General features: G+C 49.8%; 1 protein-coding gene across 2 annotated transcripts in view; it reads left to right on the top strand.

Annotated features, from left to right (window-relative positions):
• Positions 1-18375, top strand: part of Shank2 (SH3 and multiple ankyrin repeat domains 2) — a 432981-nt gene that overhangs the window by 75822 nt on the left and 338784 nt on the right. The window contains exons 6-8 of one of the 2 annotated variants that reach the window (XM_028771108.1): positions 332-440; positions 9657-9808; positions 11008-11175. In XM_028771108.1, coding sequence (XP_028626941.1) covers positions 332-440; positions 9657-9808; positions 11008-11175 — 429 coding nt within the window. Of the gene's footprint in view, positions 1-331; positions 441-9656; positions 9809-11007; positions 11176-18375 lie in introns of those variants that run through there. The other variant, XM_028771107.1, reaches the window with a different exon arrangement.

Raw genomic sequence — 18375 nt, 5'->3', positions numbered from 1 at the left:
CTCCCCCCTTCCCTTCCCTTCCCTTCCCTTCCCTTCCCTTCCCTTCCCTTCCCTTCCCTTCCTTTTCCTTTTATCCAACATGAGCTCATGTAGTCCAACTAGCTTTGAAATCATTGTGTATCTCAGGATGACCTTGAACCTCTGATCCTCCTGGCTCCAGCAGGAGCTGGGTTTAAAGGTATGCACCTGCATATCCAGTTTATGCAGTACTGGGATCAAGCCCAGGGCCTCCTTCATGCCAGGCAAGTTCTCTGCCCACTGAGCCTCACCCCCTTCCCCTGTAAATACATTTTTCATAAAAATGCTTCTTGTTTGTTTGTTTCTTCTCCAGACCAATCTGAAGAAGTTTATGGACCACACTCAGCATCGCTCAGTGGAGAAGCTGGTCAAGCTGCTAGACAGAGGCCTGGATCCCAATTTCCATGATCTGGAGACTGGAGGTGGGTGTTCATGAGGGAGGCCTTCTCTGTACTCTAGTGAGTAGAGCAATCATCCACTCCTTGGTTCAGGTTACTCTGCATCACTCATCTCTTATGCTTATGGGTATTACCTGGGCTTTGAAGTGGCTCCTTGTCTTAGTTAGGATTTCTACTGCTGTGATGAAACACCATGACTAAAGTCACTTGGGGAAGAAAGGGTTTATTCAGCGTAGGCTTTCATGCCATGGTTCATCATCAAAGGAACTCAGGACAGGAACTTGGAGGCTGGAGCTGATGCAGAGGCCACAGTTACTGGCTTGCTCAGCTCACTTTCTTATAGAACCCAGGACCACCAGCCCAGGGAAGTCGCCACCCACGATTGGCTGGGGCCTTTCTCATCAATCACTAAATAAGAAAATGCCCTACAGTTAGAGCTCATGGGACGTTTTCTCAGTTGAGGTTCCCTCCTTTCAGATAACTCTAGCTTATGTCAAATCGAGATAATATTGCTGCTACACTCCCCAGGCGTGTAACTTGTGATCTGAAGGCCTGTATTTTTCTCCTTGCTGTCTGAGCCTCTGCCTCAATGCATACATACACACAGTAGGTGCTTCTTGTTTAGGTGTTAGGAAAGAAGAAAGCGAATAGATGCCATACATGTGTTGGACTGTTGCCTGCTGACTGGGGGCCTTCTGCAGAGCCCCTAGGGTGCATGTGCTAACCAGCCAGCACTGCAGCATCCTTGGGTTTTTCCCTCTGTCTGGGTTCAGGCTTTCTCACAAACAGCTGCATGCACATGTCTTATGCCCCCTGCTGGGTGTTGAGTTCCTTAGGCTTGAAATATCCTTGAGAGAAAGCTGCACTTGTTGGGGAGAGGGCTCTTGGTTTGGCACTGCTAACACCTGGTCTATCTTAGAACTAGACCTAGGCTTTGTGGGGTGCTGCTGAGCCCCCACTAGATGCCAGTAGGACAATCCAGAGTACCTTCCCATGTTGCTAGTATCTCCTGCTTTTACTGGGTGTAGCTCAACTACAGCCCAGATGAACACTGGCTGAGGGATGATATGGTCAAAGGTATCAGGCAGAGATCCAGGGAGTCTCCGCAGCAGCTTGGATCTGTTTGGCCTGGTATGTGATCAGGGACAGGGGAAATTTGACCTTAGCAGTGGGGTCCCTTTTCCTGCCTTCTCTCCTTCTCTCCCTCCCTCTCCTCCCAGGATACCCCAGGTCCACTGCTGGCTCCCACATGGCTTCATGTCACACCTCGAAATTACTATGTGCACAAGATATGAAGGTGTCTTATATAGTGTGGATCTTGTTTGTCATTTGGGGCAGCCTGGCTGACCCCTCAAGCTGAGGTGGGCCCCACTGGGTACTGACCTAGTTAGCATGACCTAGTCTGAACCCTAATGTGGGCTGGGTTGCCTCTTTGCTCCTGTGTTTCTTTGGGTTTATCTGTAAGCAGCATGAGAACTGGGAGAGAGCTCTTTCTAAGCATGGTGGTGACATCCAACATATCAGGGGAGATTAGGAGTCTTGGCGAGGGGATATGAGAGGAGATCCTGACCAGAATGAGCAGGCATGAGGCCAAGGAAGAAGCTTCCCAAGGGAAGAAAGTGATGTTTATGTGCCTTGTGGTGACAGGATGCCTCCTATGGCCTCAGGGGTCCTGGCTTTGTACTGTTTGGTCCCCACTTTCCCCATGGCTCTAAGTTGATTCTCCCATGCATTGACCTTGGGTTGGCTCTGGCTTGCTCTGCACAGATGGGAGCTGCCCCGTCCCGTTTAATGACACGCAGCTCCCGGTATTCTTGATATGGAAATGAACTATAGTCAGGAATGGCTCATGTCCACAACCCCAGCACTCAGAAAGCTGAGGCAGGAGGATCGCAAGTTCACTGCCAGCTTGGGCCACATGGCAAGACCCTGTCTCAGATTAAAAGATAAGAGACGGACCATGGGTGTAGTCCAGTGGTAGAGCGCTTTTGGGTCCTATCCCCATCACCAAAAAAAAAAAAAGCGGGAAAAGAGGGAAAAGGTCTATAGGCCTGTGGGTTCCCAAGGATGAACTGGAGCCTTCAGGTCTCCACAAATGACCTTCATTCAGGCCTGCGGCTCTGTCCTCGAGGTCTGTGGCCTGTGTTTTCTCCTAATCATGAGTCATTGGCCTTGGTGGTAAGCTGCTCAGGTCTGGTTCTCTCTCTGTGTTTCATGGTGACTGTTTCTAGAAGATTCTATAAGGGACCAGACAGTATGAGCCTCTCACCTTGCTGTGTTCATTAGAGCAGGCTGGTGTTTGCAATGGGGTTTTCTTCCTGATGGGAGCTCCTCCTCCTTTGCTCTCATCCCTTTTTACATCAGGGTTTCTGGTTCTGGGGCTTGAAGCAGCTGTCATCCTGGGACACAACCCAGTTGACACTGACTGTTTTGAAGCAGAAGTGTGCATGTGGTGGCCTCTCTTAGCCTCGATCTGTAGCTAGAACAGAGGTAGTAATGATGGGCAAGGAGCTGGTGCTTAGAGAAATTCCAAGAGATTCTGCCCTCAGGGTATGAGGGATCTGGAAGCTCAGAGCACGGAGCCCACAAGTGATGATTATTCCGTGTTCTCTGAAATGCAGCCAGTGTTCAGCGAAACACCCTGATCTAGCTAACCAGAGATTGACAAAGAAAACCAAAAAGCCTGTCTGTCCTCTCTCCTGTCATTGCCCTCTAAGAAACAGACTGTGGCATCCACTAACTTCTTAATGGAATCCATTGGTCTTAGAATAATCTAGAGATGACTAAAAGTCAAATATGACATGGCTTTATAGAAGGAGCTTGTGGTGGTGCACACCTTTAATCCCAGCACTTGGGAGGCACAAACAGAGGCAGAGAGGCAGAGAGGCAGAGACAGAGGCAAAGGCAGAGACAGAGGAAGAGAGAGAGGCAGAGGGGAAAGGCAGAGAGGCAGAGAAGCAGAGAGGCAGAGGTAGAGACAGAGGCATGTGGAGTGGAGTTCTGTGAGTTTGAGGCTAGCCTGGACTACAAAACAAGTTCCAGGATAGGCAAGGCTATACAGTAAAACCCTGTCTAGATGAGGGGAAGCTAGGGGTCTCCTAGATGTCCCAGGCTCCTAGACCTTGTCGTCCATGAGCACTGAGAGACAGCTGTGTAACTGTGGCTACAATGTAGGCTGTTAGCTGATAAAAATGAGCAAATGCCGGAGAGAAGCAACGGGTATGCTAAGTGGGTCTTGGTGCCGCACTCCTGGTCAAGGGTGGCTGTTCTGGAGTCACTAGCAAAGGTAGGACTAGCCAGATGTGGCTGCAGGGCACAGCAGACATATGAGGCACACCATTCTAGAAGCCCTTCCCTACCTTACCCACAGATGGCTTGGGCTTTTTTCTGGGGCTTGACAGAAGACATTGTTTGTAGTTTTGTTGTTGTTTATTTTAGGTGTGTGTGTGTGTGTGTGTGTGTGTGTGTGTGTAGGGCAGAGGCCAACCTTGTGTTTCTCTGGACCTGTCCATGTCTCTTTTCTTTGAGACAGGGTCTCTCACTGTCTCACTGGTCTGGTGCTCTCAAGCCAGGCTAGGTAGGCTGGCTGGCTAGTGAGCCCCAGGGTTCCACCTGTCTCTGTGTCCCTTGCACCAGGATTCTAAGTGGATGCCCCCATGCCTGGCTTTTTATGTAGGTTCAGGGGATCTGAACTCAAGTCCTTGTGCGTGCACAGCAAACACGTTAGCAGCAGAGCTTTCTAACTCCCCAGCCTCACACTTGTTTTCCAGATGGGCACAGGCCTCCTCCAGCTCTAGCAGACTCTGGTTATCCCTTCCATGGTTTGGAAGCTCGAAGCTGGGTTTGGTGACGTTCTGAGTCACCCTCTGAACAGTAGACTCGCTTCACTCCAGACACCTTTGCTCCCCGAGGAGAGTCAAATTCAGCTTTTTTCTGGAGGCCTAGGCATGCCACCAGCCTAGACCTCAGCTCTGCATCTCAGAGTCAGCTGCACTGGGGAGAGCCATACTGAGGCAGCAGTCATTCTGGGTTGACTGACATGCAAGTGACATGGGAATCCCGGTGGGGTGACTTGCCACTTAAAACCACATGGTCCATCATCAATAGTAGATGTCTATGGCTGCTGGAAATGTCCATTTCATTAAACAATATGGAGAGAAAACTGAAGACTTCTCTCCTAGTGGAGGGGTCCCTGGGGGTCCCTCTCTGCCGTGATGGGACCTCTGGGATGTGAGATGGATGGCAGTTCCAAGGCCTGGAAAGGCAGTCACAGTGACAGCCCTAGGGGACTTAGTCCATCACTTTCACACTATGGGTTTCTGAGCTTTGAGGTGTGCTCAGATGAGAGAAAGGCAGCTGATTAGTGAACTGGAAACTTGCCGTACCTCCAAAACCTTTGAGAAAGGCTTGGAATTGCACAGTCCCCTGCCTGGCTACTCCTGCAGAGCTACTTCGCTCATCTGGACTCACTTCTAAGATCTGGTCACCACTGGTCCTAGTCTGCTCTCTACTGCAGCCTACAGTTGAAGTCTATTGTGAAGGGAAGTCAGGACAGGAATGTGAGGCAGGAACCTTGGGGCAGGAGCTGAAGCAGAAGCGATGGAGGAGTGTTGCTTGCCGTCCTGCTCCCCATGGGTTGCTCAGCCTGCCATATAGGATCCAGGCCAAGGGTGGCATCTCTCACAGTGGTGTGAACCCTCCCACATCGATAGGTAACTAAGAAAATGTGCCACAGGCTTGTCCACAGGCCAGTCTGATGGAAGCATTTTCTCAATTGAGGTTCCCTCTTCCTAGCTGACTCTAGCTTAGGTCAAGTTGACAAAAATCCCAAGCAGCACACCAAGTGAGAGAGGTTCCGGGCAGTGATGCTCCAGAGCTGTCAGTGGGGGTGGGGGTGGCTTCTAGCTAAGTTCTTTATCATCCTGGAGAGATGCTGTTTCCACCCACATATGACCGTGTTAGACTCCTGGGGAGCCCCATCCAGCTCCCACACGGCCCAATTAGAAGCTTTTGTGGGCATTCTGCTTCCCCTTCCTCAGAGCTCTGTGGCTTGGGGAGTGGAGGGGCCTGTCTGATGACTTACGGTCTGTATCTGTCACACAATGAATCACAGTGCATGATCAATACCCCAGGAATTGCTGTGTCTGGAGGGAGCGGGGTTCTGAGACCTCATAAACCTGAGTCTGCAGACACGAGAGATGCGCAAACGAAGGCAGCCTGACGCCAGTTCATAAATACTCCCCCCTCCAGTGAGTTGGGTGCGTCTGGTTGGTCCTTGGAGTTCTAATAAAGAGGCCTATTGTTAGGCGAGAACTCAGATGCAGTACCTAGTTATTTTACAATTCTTTATGCTCCTGCTCCTGGAGGAGCATGGGAAGCTCCTGAGCTAGAAGATAAGGTTCATCAAATATGGAAGGTGAACCAGGAAAGGCAGCCTGTGAAGGAAATGAATCTGGGATTGGGTCTAGGCTCCATAAAGCACCAATTTTAGGGTCACAGAAAAATCCCACTGGGCAGCTGGGGTGTAGCTCAGAGCCAGAGCATATAGAGCCTGTCTGCCTGGGGTCTTGGGTTCCAGCCCGACTACTGCCCAAGCAACAAACAGATGTAGTGGCATACACCTGCAATTCCAACACTCAGGGTGGGAGGCAAGAGGATCCAGAATTCAAGGCCATCCTCAGCTACATAGCAAGTTGGAAACTAGCCTAGGATACATGAGACCATGTCTCATAATAATTGATTAATTAACTCTAGCCCTGAGTGTGGACTATTCCCACATGCACCTGCGCCAGCCTCTCTGTCACTGACAGTCAAAACTGCTGTGGTGTGTTTGTCACAACTGAGGCTCAAGGGTTACACTTGGGCCACTCTTGGGGGTCACAGATTCTGTGGTGTTTGCCAAGTGTGTGACTCCTGTACCCACCACCAAGCATCGTCGGGGACCCCATCACTGTCTACACACCCCACGTGCTTGGCCGTCTTCTCCCCCCCAGGCACAGTCACCTGTCACTTCTCTTTGTTGAGGACTTTGTTCCAGTGTCTCACCCACTTGGGGAGGGGGCTAATTGAGTTTACAGCTTCTCTGTGCATATTGGATGTCAGCATCTCATACGTTTGTGTTTGTTGTTGGAAATATTTTCTCTAAGCCTGTGAGTAACAGAGCGACTTTGCAGTAAGTCCCTCACCCTACTATGTAAGAGCCTTGAGGTTTTTTTTTTTAACTTTAAAATTTTTATTTATGTGTATATGTGTTAGTATGCATGTGCACGCATGTGTGCGTGCATGTGTGTTCATGTCTGTGTATGTGTGTTCCCATAGAGGCCAGTAGAGGGCATCAGGTCCCTAGAGCTGGAGTTACAGGCAGTTGTGTGCTATCTGACTCAAGTACTGGAAACCAAAATCAAAACTTCTGCAAGAGCAGCCTGTGCTCTTAATTGCAGAGCCATCTCTCTGGCCCAAACGTTTTTGTTTTGTTGTTGTTGTTCATTTTTTAATAAGCCTTTCTTAGAAAAGCTTTGGCATGGAGGGTTTCTGCAGACCGCTCACCCACTGCTACCCTTTGACGTCTGTGTCCACCACTGACCCTCATACCCAGATGCGAGTATTACAAAGCCCATGCACTATTCTGATTTCCTCAGTTTCCTTAAATGTTTTCTTCCTGTCAGAGGATTTCAGAGGGCCTGCGGCATCTTTACTTGCCATGTCTCTATAGGCTGCATGGCTCTGATGGTTGCTTGGACTTGATGACCTTGGCAGCTTTGAAAAAACTGTCCTGGTATTTATTCAGATGTCCCTCCGTGCACGTTTGTCCAGTGTTTTCTTCTTGACTGGACCTAGATCCTGTAAACACGAAGAAGTGTGGGGCTGGGAGGAAGATGGCAGAACTGAAGCATCCTTCTCACCTGGGGTGGGGGCTCCTGCTGTCGGCCAAACTGACTGCTATGATGCTGACCTCCCCCAGCATGGCCCTGACTGCAGCTTTTCTTCCCTGACTGCCACCCACTAAGGCTGTCCCATACAGTGTGTTTTGGAAGGGGAGCAGTTGGCACAGCCCACTATTAAGGAATGGGGAGTTATGTCCTGCCTCCTGAAGGGCACAATGGAGACTCGTGTCTGCCTGTGAGATTGTCCCCCTGCTGGCACTTATTGGTCACCTAGTCTCCGTATGGGTTGTGTGCTTTATGTAGGTGTCCCTGAGGAATGGGCTTTAGGATCCCTCAGGTCTGAGCTCCAGGGGGACGCTCAAGTCACACAGAACCTGTGCACATCCCCTGGCAGCCTGCATCATCTCTAGATTGCTTATAAAACCTGATTCATGGACGCTGTGAAAATCACAGACATTGTGTTGCTTCTTCGTTATATTTTATTGTTGTTATTTTTCAATCTGTGCATTGCATTAACTTTCCCTGGGAAGACGTGAATGAACTTCTGTTCACTCTAAAGATCAGAACAAAGAAACAACCCCAAGCCCAGCCCAGATCAATGACTTAATCAGACTTAGTGACAGGAACAGTGAAGGGACACTTGTAGAAGCCTGGCTGAGATGTCACTCACAGGAGCCTTGGTGAAGGGTTCCTTATAGGAGTGTCAGTGACCCTGAGACAGCTGCATCACTGCAAAGCCCCACCCCAACTTTGTAATGTCCCCAATCTGCATCGATGGAGTCCCGCTTCATTCACCTTCAGTGAGTATCCCATAGTGCCTTGGGAGAGATCTCATGTGGCTGGGCAGAATTTCACACACCTGGGAGGGAAGGCCAGGTGGGAGCAGCTGGATCGCAGGTCTGGGTCTGATGACCTTCCCCTCCCTTGTCCTATGAGAGAATGTCCACTGGCCTGACCGTGGAGGTCTCTTGTGGGCCTCAGCTGCTCTGGTGAAGATGAGGACAGCCGGTATTAGAGAGGAACATGTTTCCTGATACTGGGGTTGGCTCAGTGCACAAGTGAGTGGCTGGCTGGCTGACACTGTGGCCTCTGAACTCAAGCTGGAAAGCAGTTCTCTATGGCGTATTTGTTCTGCATCTTGCATTTCACACTTAGGGTGGCTCAAGTCAGCCTGTGTGCCCCACCTCCAGTCCCCATGTCTGCGATATACTCATCATTCCTCGCTGGTTAAATTTTCCATCCTGGGACCCCTCAGCCTCCTAAATCAGTGTTTCGAGAACCCTGTTAGAGGTCGCCCAACCCTTCAGAGGCAGACTGGTTTTCACTGCCATAGTTGTTGCTGCCTGACACAGGAGGGATTGCATCTCCAAATGCTTGATTCCTGTGATCCCTTGTCTTGTACATGGAACACACACACACACACACACACACACACACACACACACACACACCCTCCAGCTGCTGCTCTGAGTTCCTTACATCCCCTCTTACCCTCCCTGGTGTGCTATATCCCTGTAGCCTGGCTGGTGCTCTCAGCTGGTCCTGCCTCTTTCCCATCCTCCTGGTGTCTCTTGGAAGACATCTGGTTATTTCCCAGTTACAACAGTCCCAGGATATTTCTAGGGTTATGGTGTGTGTATAACTTTAAGGTTAAGTGACCCACGTTTGCTTAGGTGTTGCTGCTAAGTTCTAAAGTGTTTTAAAAACCAAGGAGATTTCAACACGTAAAAAATGAGGACTATTTTCAAGACACTGTTGCAAACACCTGTGTGAGACCAGCTCTCACGTAAACTGAGGCCCATTATTTTGACTGGACATGGCCAGCAAGCTCTCAGGATCTACCTCTCTCTGCTGGGGTGACAGCCATGCACACTTACACTCAGCTTTTATTTGAGTACTGGGGATCTGAACTCATGTCCCCCCACTTGTGCAGCTTGTACCCTACCCACTGAGCTTCCTCCCCTTCCTCAAGATGGAGACACTAGGGCAACAGTGCTCAACCTGTGGGTCGCAACTCCTTTAGGGGTTGAACAATCCTTTCCAAGGGGTCATCAGATATCCTGCATATCAGATCTTTACATTATGATTCATCACAGTAGCAAAATTACAGTTATGAAGTAGCAATGAAATAATTTTCTAGTTGGTGGTCACCACAATATGAGGAACTGTATTAAAGGATCACAGCATTAGAAAGATTGAGGATGACTACTGTAGAGCGTTGTCACTCTGGGTCACAGAAACTTGTAGGTTGTCCTAGTACTCTGTGGTCACCTGAATATAGCACCTAGAGGACCCCAGTTCTTATCTCTGTGGTCACCTGCACTTGTTCAAATGCCTCTTTGTTTGGTCCCCTCAGAGACACCCTTGACCCTGGCTTCCCAACTTGATGACTCCATGGAGGTCATCAAAGCTCTCAGAAATGGGGGTGCACATTTGGACTTCCGCTCCAGGGATGGGATGACTGCCCTTCACAAGGCTGCCCGGATGAGGAACCAGGTTGCCCTGAAGGTATGTCCCGAGCCTGTTTTGTGTGGGGAGCAGGGTCCTTTATCTGATCCCCGAGCTGTCCTCACAATGGTTTTCTCTCCAGGGAACCATGAATCCTGTCCCCACTGGAGCTCAAAAGGGCAGCTGTGTGTCAGGCTCTCCTGCCCCCTCTGTGCTATAGCTTCTTCTGGGACTAACCACCTTGTGCTATCCTGATCCCTGTAGTCCACAGAAAGGCTCACGTTTCCAACTCATGAGTTGGTGCTAAACCTTGCCTTTGTCCCTGAGAGGAGGCCTCAAGTCCAGTAGAAGTACTGACAGCCTCGTTGCCCCCTGCATTGCATCTGTGGGAGCCAGACAGCTGTACCCACACCCATCTTCTCCTGAACTTCCGTGTGGCACATAGTCCCCTGTGGCCATCTTCCTAACCCCCTTTTCCCAAGCCTGCCTTTCCAGGTCCGTTCCCCCTACACACCTGTCTTACCCACAGTCATCTTCCCACCCCACCTTTTTCCCATGCCTGTCTTCTCAGGTCCATCTTCTCCGTCCTTCCCACACCCTCCTCCCCATGCCCATCTTTCCCCACTGCCAGGCAGCATTCATCTCCTCCTTTCTCCCTTTCTTCATTCCCCATCCTCCTTTCTCCCACGTGTTTGCTCCTTGTCCCTGTCTGGCAGCATATGCAGCATTGTCCAGAGAAGAGGTGGCTCCCGATGAGGAGGTCAGGTCCCCTGGCTGCAACTTGATCCAAGATGGAGGTTTTCCTCTCATTCCTGCCATCCCTACCTCACCTTAGCTGCGCCTTCCTACAGACTTCTGGAGATTCCACATATTCCTGACCCTTCCCAGAGGCTCACTCCCCCTGACTCACTGGGGTCCCACTGTTCTCTGTGTTAGTTCAAATGCTACAGTTCTCCTTACCTGGTGGCTCTCTATAGCTGCCTTCTGGAATACCGGATTCCAGGTGCCAGCAGGAACCTGTCAAGAAGCCACAGCTGCCAAATGTCTCTCATCTGGGTGCAGGTGCCATTCCTGCATTCCCAAATATCAACTGTCACTTCCATTGGCAGTTAGGACTCTCCAGTTTTCTGTGTCGGGGGATGGGGGGGAACATTAGGTGACCAGGCATGACTCAGCTTGGCCTGTGGGAAAGCAGCCCACGTGTGTCTTCAAGTCATTCTGTGTACGAGACCAGTGACAACTTTAAATTCTTCCCCTAGACCCTCCTGGAGCTTGGTGCCTCCCCAGATTACAAGGACAGCTATGGGCTCACCCCACTGTATCACACAGCCATTGTTGGGGGCGACCCTTATTGCTGCGAGCTGCTTCTCCACGAGCATGCCTCCGTGTGCTGCAAGGATGAGAACGGCTGGCACGAGATCCACCAGGTACGACTCTGCTCGCCATGCCTGCTGCTGAGATCCCTGCCCTGTGATGCCAGACTCAGCCCGCAGAGCAACTGAGTGCCAGGCCCTGCAGTTTACCTTAATCATCAGCATTGCATTTATGACATTTCCCACTCTGCAGGAGGAACTAGGGGGCCGAATGAAGCTGCTGTGTATCCACAGCAACAGTTGCTTGAGTGGGGATGGGGTTGAAGGTGTGCATCCCTGTCCGTGATCTCCAGGCCCTGACGTTCTAGGAACATGGCAAAGAAGGTACCAGGACCCAGGATGAGGCCTGATATTTTTGCACAGGGCCCAAGGGTTTTTAGACATTACCTTCTAATCATGAGGCTGGAAGATATATCACCTATGATCTCGGAACCAGGAAACTGGGAGGTGCGTCACCTATGACCTTGTAACCATAGGGCCAGGAGGTGTGACACCTATGACCCTGGCAAGAAACGAAATCTGCCTGATGATTCTAGAGGGGCTATCTCTCATGAGCCAGGTGTAGGAAGGAAGGGTCCGAGTTCAAGCTGAGCCCTGTACACAAGCCAAGCAGTCGTGGGAGCCAGTGCTCTGAGTCTGGAAGGGCCAGTATTTCTGGGAAGGTGGGGCTGGCTGGGCTCAGAGGGCTAGTGGAAGAAATGTTGAATCCTCTAAAGCTGGAGATTATAGCCTGGAACTCAAAGCTTTTGATCTGGGTGGAGAAAGGGTCTGGTGGGTGGGCAGACAGGCAGGAAGGTTGGGGAAGAGAGCAGAAGTCTCTCATTGGCCTTCATATGGCGGTTGCGCATCGTGGGTCTTAGTCTCTCCGTCAATCTCTCAATGCCTGTGCCATCCCCCACACCTGTCTCTCTTGGAGGGAGGGGTTGCATGCCCACCCAGTGCCATCCAGGGCCCATGGCTGCAGACTGTCACAGAGAGGGAGGGAAGTCCCGCCCTACCCTGGCTTGTCACTTGTAGGGTTCAGCTTTGGATTGTGGGACCCCACAGCTTGGAGAAGTCTCCACATCCTCATGGTGTGAGTGGTACTCTTTAGCACCTGCTGCTGGAACCCCAAGCACACACTGGGTGGGGATTAGAAGCAGCAAGCATAATGACTATATTGTTCATGTAGCTGATGTGAGACTGCTGCCATTCCTTATACTTATTATGTAAAGGACTTTCTTTCCACGGTGCCTAACTTCAGGTGACAGACTGCTGGAACATGGTACTGGTTGCTGGCTCAGAGTAGTTCTAGGCACTGCTCTGACGGTGTACTATAAGATGGGACGGGTGTTTAAGAAACCAGTAGACTCTAGGGAAACATGTGATTCTCCACACGCGGTGGAGCCTGTCCAATCAGCAAAGGCTCTTTCTGGGAAGCCAGAGGCACCTAGAAAAACCCAGCTCTGTCCCAGATGCCTTCAGGCGCCAGCTACAGCACCAGCCGCTCTCTAGGCTCCCAGCCTCCCTGTGGACGTCACACCTCCATATATACATTTAAAAGTACAGTCGTCTCTCAGGACCCTTGGGGGTCCCATTCCAGGACTTTCTAGTGATACCAAGATGCTCTAATCTCTTCTGTAATACTGTGTGGCATTTATGTACATATCTACCCAGGCCTGTTCAGCTATCTTAAGGTTATTCTTTTAATTTTTTTTATTTTTGAGACAGGGTCTCAATCTGTGGCCTGGGGTATCCTGGAACCACTTCATAGAATAAGCTAGCTTTGAACCTCAGGGAGCCTGCTTGCCTCAGCCTCCCAGGGCTAGGATTACAGGCATGATATACAATAACTTGAGTGATGTGAGTTCTTTGAGAACAATGGTTCTACCATGTTTAAGGACAAGAAGAAAAAGAAGTCTGTGTGTGTTTAGCACAGATGCAAAATTTCCCCAAGTATTTCTTCTATCCATGGCTGTAGACTCCATAGGTGGCAGATTCACAGATACGGAGCGCAGGCGCTGTGCACGTTTGTATCCTAGCTAGTCTGTCTCTTTGGAGAACCCTAACTTTGCAGTCCTGAGAACTGGGGTAGCATCTTGCCCACATGCTTTCCCCTTTCCTCTCAATCTCTGCTGCTTCTCCTTCCCTCCCTGGGCCAAGGTGACAGCCAGCCATCAGGCCTGCTCAGTCCCTCCCGTGGTGCATGGCAGAGTTGAGAGTTGCTTCCCATTGGTTCAGCTGCCTCCCGGTCTGGCGCTCACTTGTGCATGGTACCTGCTTGTTTGTATCTGCAGAGGCCTCATGGGGCTCCTGGCCTGTAGATAGCCCCCCATCCCCATCTCCCAAGCACTGGCCAGAGACTCCACTGCACCTCAGGCATGCAGTGGATGGGCAGACTCTGACACACTAGGGAAGTCAGACAGGAGACAAACATATTTTAAAAATCGCAAACATATGTGCACACACGTATGTGGACATGTAGGAAGCAAGTATATGTACTCTGTGCCCCCATGTGATAGTAGGTCCTGGGCTCATACAGTGATAGCAGGCACTGTCGTCCTGGGGCAGAAGATGGGTGACTGTGGCTCCTCTGCTCTGCGCATTTGCAGCTTCTTCACCTGCATCTCTGTCTGCCTCCCTCCCTCCCTCCCTCCCTCCCTCCCTCCCTCCCTCTCTCTGCCTCACCTCCAGCCTTCTTGCCCCTCTGTTCCCCAGGGCAGCCCCTCTTCACAGTCAAGTGACACCACACTTACAGGTCTGGTCCTTTTCATCTAAACCACATGACTCTGGTCCTTACCTGGGACAGCCCTTGTCTGTGGGACCCTGGCTGTCTCTTGTTCCTGGGCCTCATAGATGCCAAGTTCCACCCTGGGTCTGGATTGAGAACTTCACCACTTCAGTGTCACCCAGACCTGTCAGTCTCTCAGCCCAGCAGACCAAACCGCAAACCATAGTTCTCTGGAGACCTTGCCAAGACTTAACACTGTTGATTATTGAAGCCTGAATCCGGCCTTTTCTTGCAGGGTTTGGTCTGCCCTCTAGTGGTCAGTTTCAATCTATCCTAGAAACCGTTTTGTCTCTCTTAAGAGGCAGGTTGCTGTGCTTACTAAACAGGGTGACCCTGTACAGACCTGGCAGGAGTAGGAGACACAGCCAACACCTCCTAGGTTATCCTTCCAGCCACAGTTCACACTTACCCAGCTAAACACTGCTCTGCTCACTCCCTTTACATACCCTCAAAATAATTCCAGCAGAGTGTTTTCTGTTCCTGCTAGCAGGCAAATTGATAGGCCCAGAGAGGGTAAGTAACTTGGCTAGGGTCACAGAGTGAGCAGTTGGCTGAACTAAACTGAACACTGCCTTGTCTAATCTCATTGCCTTCTCCTTCATCTTACCTGCAGACCTCTCAAGCAGAAACCGTTCTTAGTACAACTGTGTTTGCAGAGGAAGAAATGGCATGGGGTTGTTGGTTTTTGTAGGGTCCACCTAGACTAGTTCTGACTCTCTTGGAACAGCCCTAGAGCCCCAGATTTCTGTGCTGAGGATTTAAAGTTGGTTCCTTTGTGGGTAGCGCCACCATCTGATGTAGCATCCTGCTGTGGAGATGTCTGCTTTCTCCTGCTGGCCACGGGAACCAGCTCCTCAAAGCACACATGGCAAGTGCCTGACCGGCTCTCTGGGGTTCTCAGAACTGTCCCTTGGCTGTCTGTTCTGAAGCCAGGTTTACAGCACAGGACATTTCTGCTGAGGTGAGCATGGGCAGGTGCCCCTGCCTGCTATAGCTAGAGCTCTTGTTTGAATTCACATCTGCAAACTCATACCTTTTAATAAACATTTATTTTCATGTATGTATGTGTGTGTGCATGTGTGGGGGCCTGAACTTGTGGATGTAGGCATCCACGGAAGCCAGAAGAGGGTGTCAGATCCCCTGAGCATGGAGTTACAGGCAATTGTGAGCTACCCAGCATGGGTGCTGGGAACTGAACTTGGGCCCTTTGGAAGAGCAGGGAGCTTTCTTCATTTTGTTTTTAATTGTTAGCTATTTTTATGTTATGTGTATAAGTGTTACACCTGCATATATGTGTGCCATATGTGTACAGCACCCTTGAAAGCCAGAAGAGGGCACTGGATTCTCTGGAATTGGAGTTGCAGATGGTTGTGAGCTGCCATGGCAGTGCTGGGAATTGAACCCAGGTCCTTTGGAAGAACAGGAAGCACTCTTAACTGCTGAGCCACTTTTCCAGCCCTTGAACTCACATCTTTAAAGATTGTTGTTTAAATGCCACTAGTTCTTCTCCTTGGTCCCAAAATAAATACATGTTCAGCATGGACACCTGGAAACGCGCGCGCACACACACACACACACACACACACACACACACACACACACACACACACCTCCTTAAAGAAACCAAATACATTACCACCACTCAAAGATATCAGGTGGGAATTTTCAGTCCTGTTTTCCTCTCCACCTCCACCCCGCTTCCAACACACATACAGCTGTAGTGCAGCCTGCAGTGTGTTGGATCCAGCACAGCCAAGCTTCTCAGGGAGAAGGGAACCGCCTGGTTAAGCGGCTAGGTCGTAATGGCTCTCATGGACCCTACTACCTCTCATACTCTATGAATCCACATCATCGGTATGGGGTCATCTCCTCATACCACCCACGGAGTGGTTTTTATCCAGTGTGGGCAGCCTGGATGGAAATTCTCTTGTACTTCCTAGGTGGCCCGGGCAAGGGCAGTGTCTTCTCAAAAATTTTAGAGCTCTTGAAACAGCTGAATGTAAGAGCATCTGTGATACACTTTCTACGATGCCTGTGTACTAGACCTCAGTTTGTGGTCACAGTATACACGTGACCCTCTCCACAGTCATCATCCTACCATGTTCTATACTGTGACCTCACATGACTGTCTTCTGTGTGTCTGTGTTTTGGCAAACTTGTTTGTTTGTTTTTACTTTTTAAGAACAGGGTTTCTCTGTGTAGCCCTGGCAGTCCCAGAATTCACTCTGTAGATCAGACTGACCTGAACTTACAGAGATCCACCTGCCTCTGCCTCCCAAGTGCTGGAATTAAAGGTGTACACCATTATCACCTGGCCTTTTTTAAAAAAATACTTATTTACTATATTTTATGTGTATGGATATTTTGCCTGCACGTATGTATGTGTGTCATGTGCACGTATGTATGTGTGTCATGTGCATGTAGTGCCCATGGAAGCTGGAAGAGGGTATTATCCCTGGAACTCTGGAATTATAGATGGTTGTGAGCCACCATGTGGGTGCTGGGAATTGAACCCAGGTCCTCTGAAAGAACAACCAGTGCTTTTAATTGCTGAGACGTCTAGCCCCATTGGCTAGCCTACTTTTCTCACCCCAGTGATCTCATTCTCTCTCACAGCCTTCCTTTTAGACCAAAGGGTCCAAAGAGTGACATTGTAACACCCTGGGACTTTGCTGGTGTCCAGGAGCTTCTCAGCCCCTTCTGCCATTGTTTGGAGATTTACCACAAGTGTCCAGCAGGTGGCAGGGCAGCGCTCAGAGGAAGGCACACTGTTTCCTCATTCATACCAAATTTGCTGTTTGGCAAGTGGCAGGCGGGCTGCTGGGCACAGCTGGGGTGAACCCAGCACTCTGAGGACACCTTATTCTAAATACTCATGCCCAGCCATCCCCAGGGGTGTCTGAGACAGTAGATTTGGGTGACCAACCCCCAAGAAAGCTTTAAAAAAAAAAAAAGCAGGGAAGTGGGAAGACAGGGTCTGTGGGAAGACAGGGTCTGAGTCAGTGTTATGTCTTCAATTTGGTTTGCTCCTACCTCCATTCTGCTAGGAAGCTGTGTCCAGTGGGCACTGTGTCCTGTCAGGTGGCCTGTGGTGACCACTTGACATGACTAGTGGCATCCCTGTGAATGCTACCTCTTCCCTGTTGCAATGAACTAGTGATCCCCGAGACTGCCAGTCCATGCACGATTTTACCTGCAGCTGTGGCATTGATATTTCTTGTCTGTATTGATTTTTGCCTTTGCCCAGTAGAGATTCTCCTCCATTTTGCCTTTAGCTGCATATCCATCAGACAGAAAAACTACTTTTGTTTATCTTTTATTTATAGCAAGCTAGACTCATAGGTTTCTCCTTTCTGGCAGATATTATTGGATAACACCTGGTGTTGGCATCTGTCTGGATCTGTGGGTGCCCCTTTGGAATGCATGTGAACATTGTTTAGTTGTTTTTCTTATTGCTTGACAAAACACTGGACAGAATCAGTTTAGGGAAAGAAAGGTTTATTTGGCTCACACTTTGAGGGCACTTATGGTGTCATGGCGGGGAAGGCATGGTGGCAGGTGAGTGAGGCAGCTGGTCACACTGCAGCTACTGTGACAGAGAGAGACACGAGCACCAATGCTCAGCCTATTTCTTTGTTTTGTTCAATTCAGGACCCCACCTCAATGAATCTAAGGTAGATACTCCCTCACAGGCATGCCTAGAGGGGTGTTTCCATGATGACTGTAAATACCTATAAGTCAATATGAACTGTCACAAGCTTGTTCCTGTCCTTTTCTGACACATGGTTAACTCAGGGTGTTGTGTGATAATTTTCCTGGGGAGATATGTCACAAAAATATATTCACCCCTGACTGATAGGAACCAATGACAGACTAAAGTAAGGATAATACTGAAGTCCAACTTAGTGAGCCAGTAGGTTTGTTAGCATTCCTTATAGGGGTATGGAATGGGATAGTTACAGGATCAGGGATGATTCTAAGCCCACCCAGACACGCTGATGCCTCATGACAGCTAGAATCCTGGAGCTCCCTGCACAGCTTGCAAGCAGCTCAAAAGGTCAGAGAGTTATTTCTAGGCAGTTCTTCTGGTTTAAGAGCATCTTAGCTTTTTATGACTTTAGAGAGGCAGGGGGCCTGTGCATCTGTTTAGTTTCAGGGACATCCTGAGAATTATGAATTGTCTACTTCCTGCCTCTGAATGAACCTCCCTTTAGGACCTTAAGGAGTTTCATCTCTAATATGGAATGTCTCAACTCAGGAAATTGCCATATAACACAGGCTCTACCTCTTGTTTTCCTGCCTCAGCCATGGAATGACCATTTCTTCAAGACCTTACCTCTCTCTAGTTTAGCATGATGTGGGGTGTGTGAATGGCTCCTGAGCTACTGCTGATAACATGTCTTCCTCAGCCAGAGTTAGAGATGCGTGTATATGTGTTCTCTCTCTCTCTCTCTCTCTCTCTCTCTCTCTCTCTCTCTCTCTCT

The sequence above is a fragment of the Grammomys surdaster genome, unplaced genomic scaffold, assembly GCF_004785775.1.
Source record: "Grammomys surdaster isolate TR1022 unplaced genomic scaffold, NIH_TR_1.0 205, whole genome shotgun sequence".
Lineage (NCBI taxonomy): Eukaryota > Metazoa > Chordata > Mammalia > Rodentia > Muridae > Grammomys > Grammomys surdaster.
This window is presented reverse-complemented; position numbering and strand designations above follow the sequence as displayed.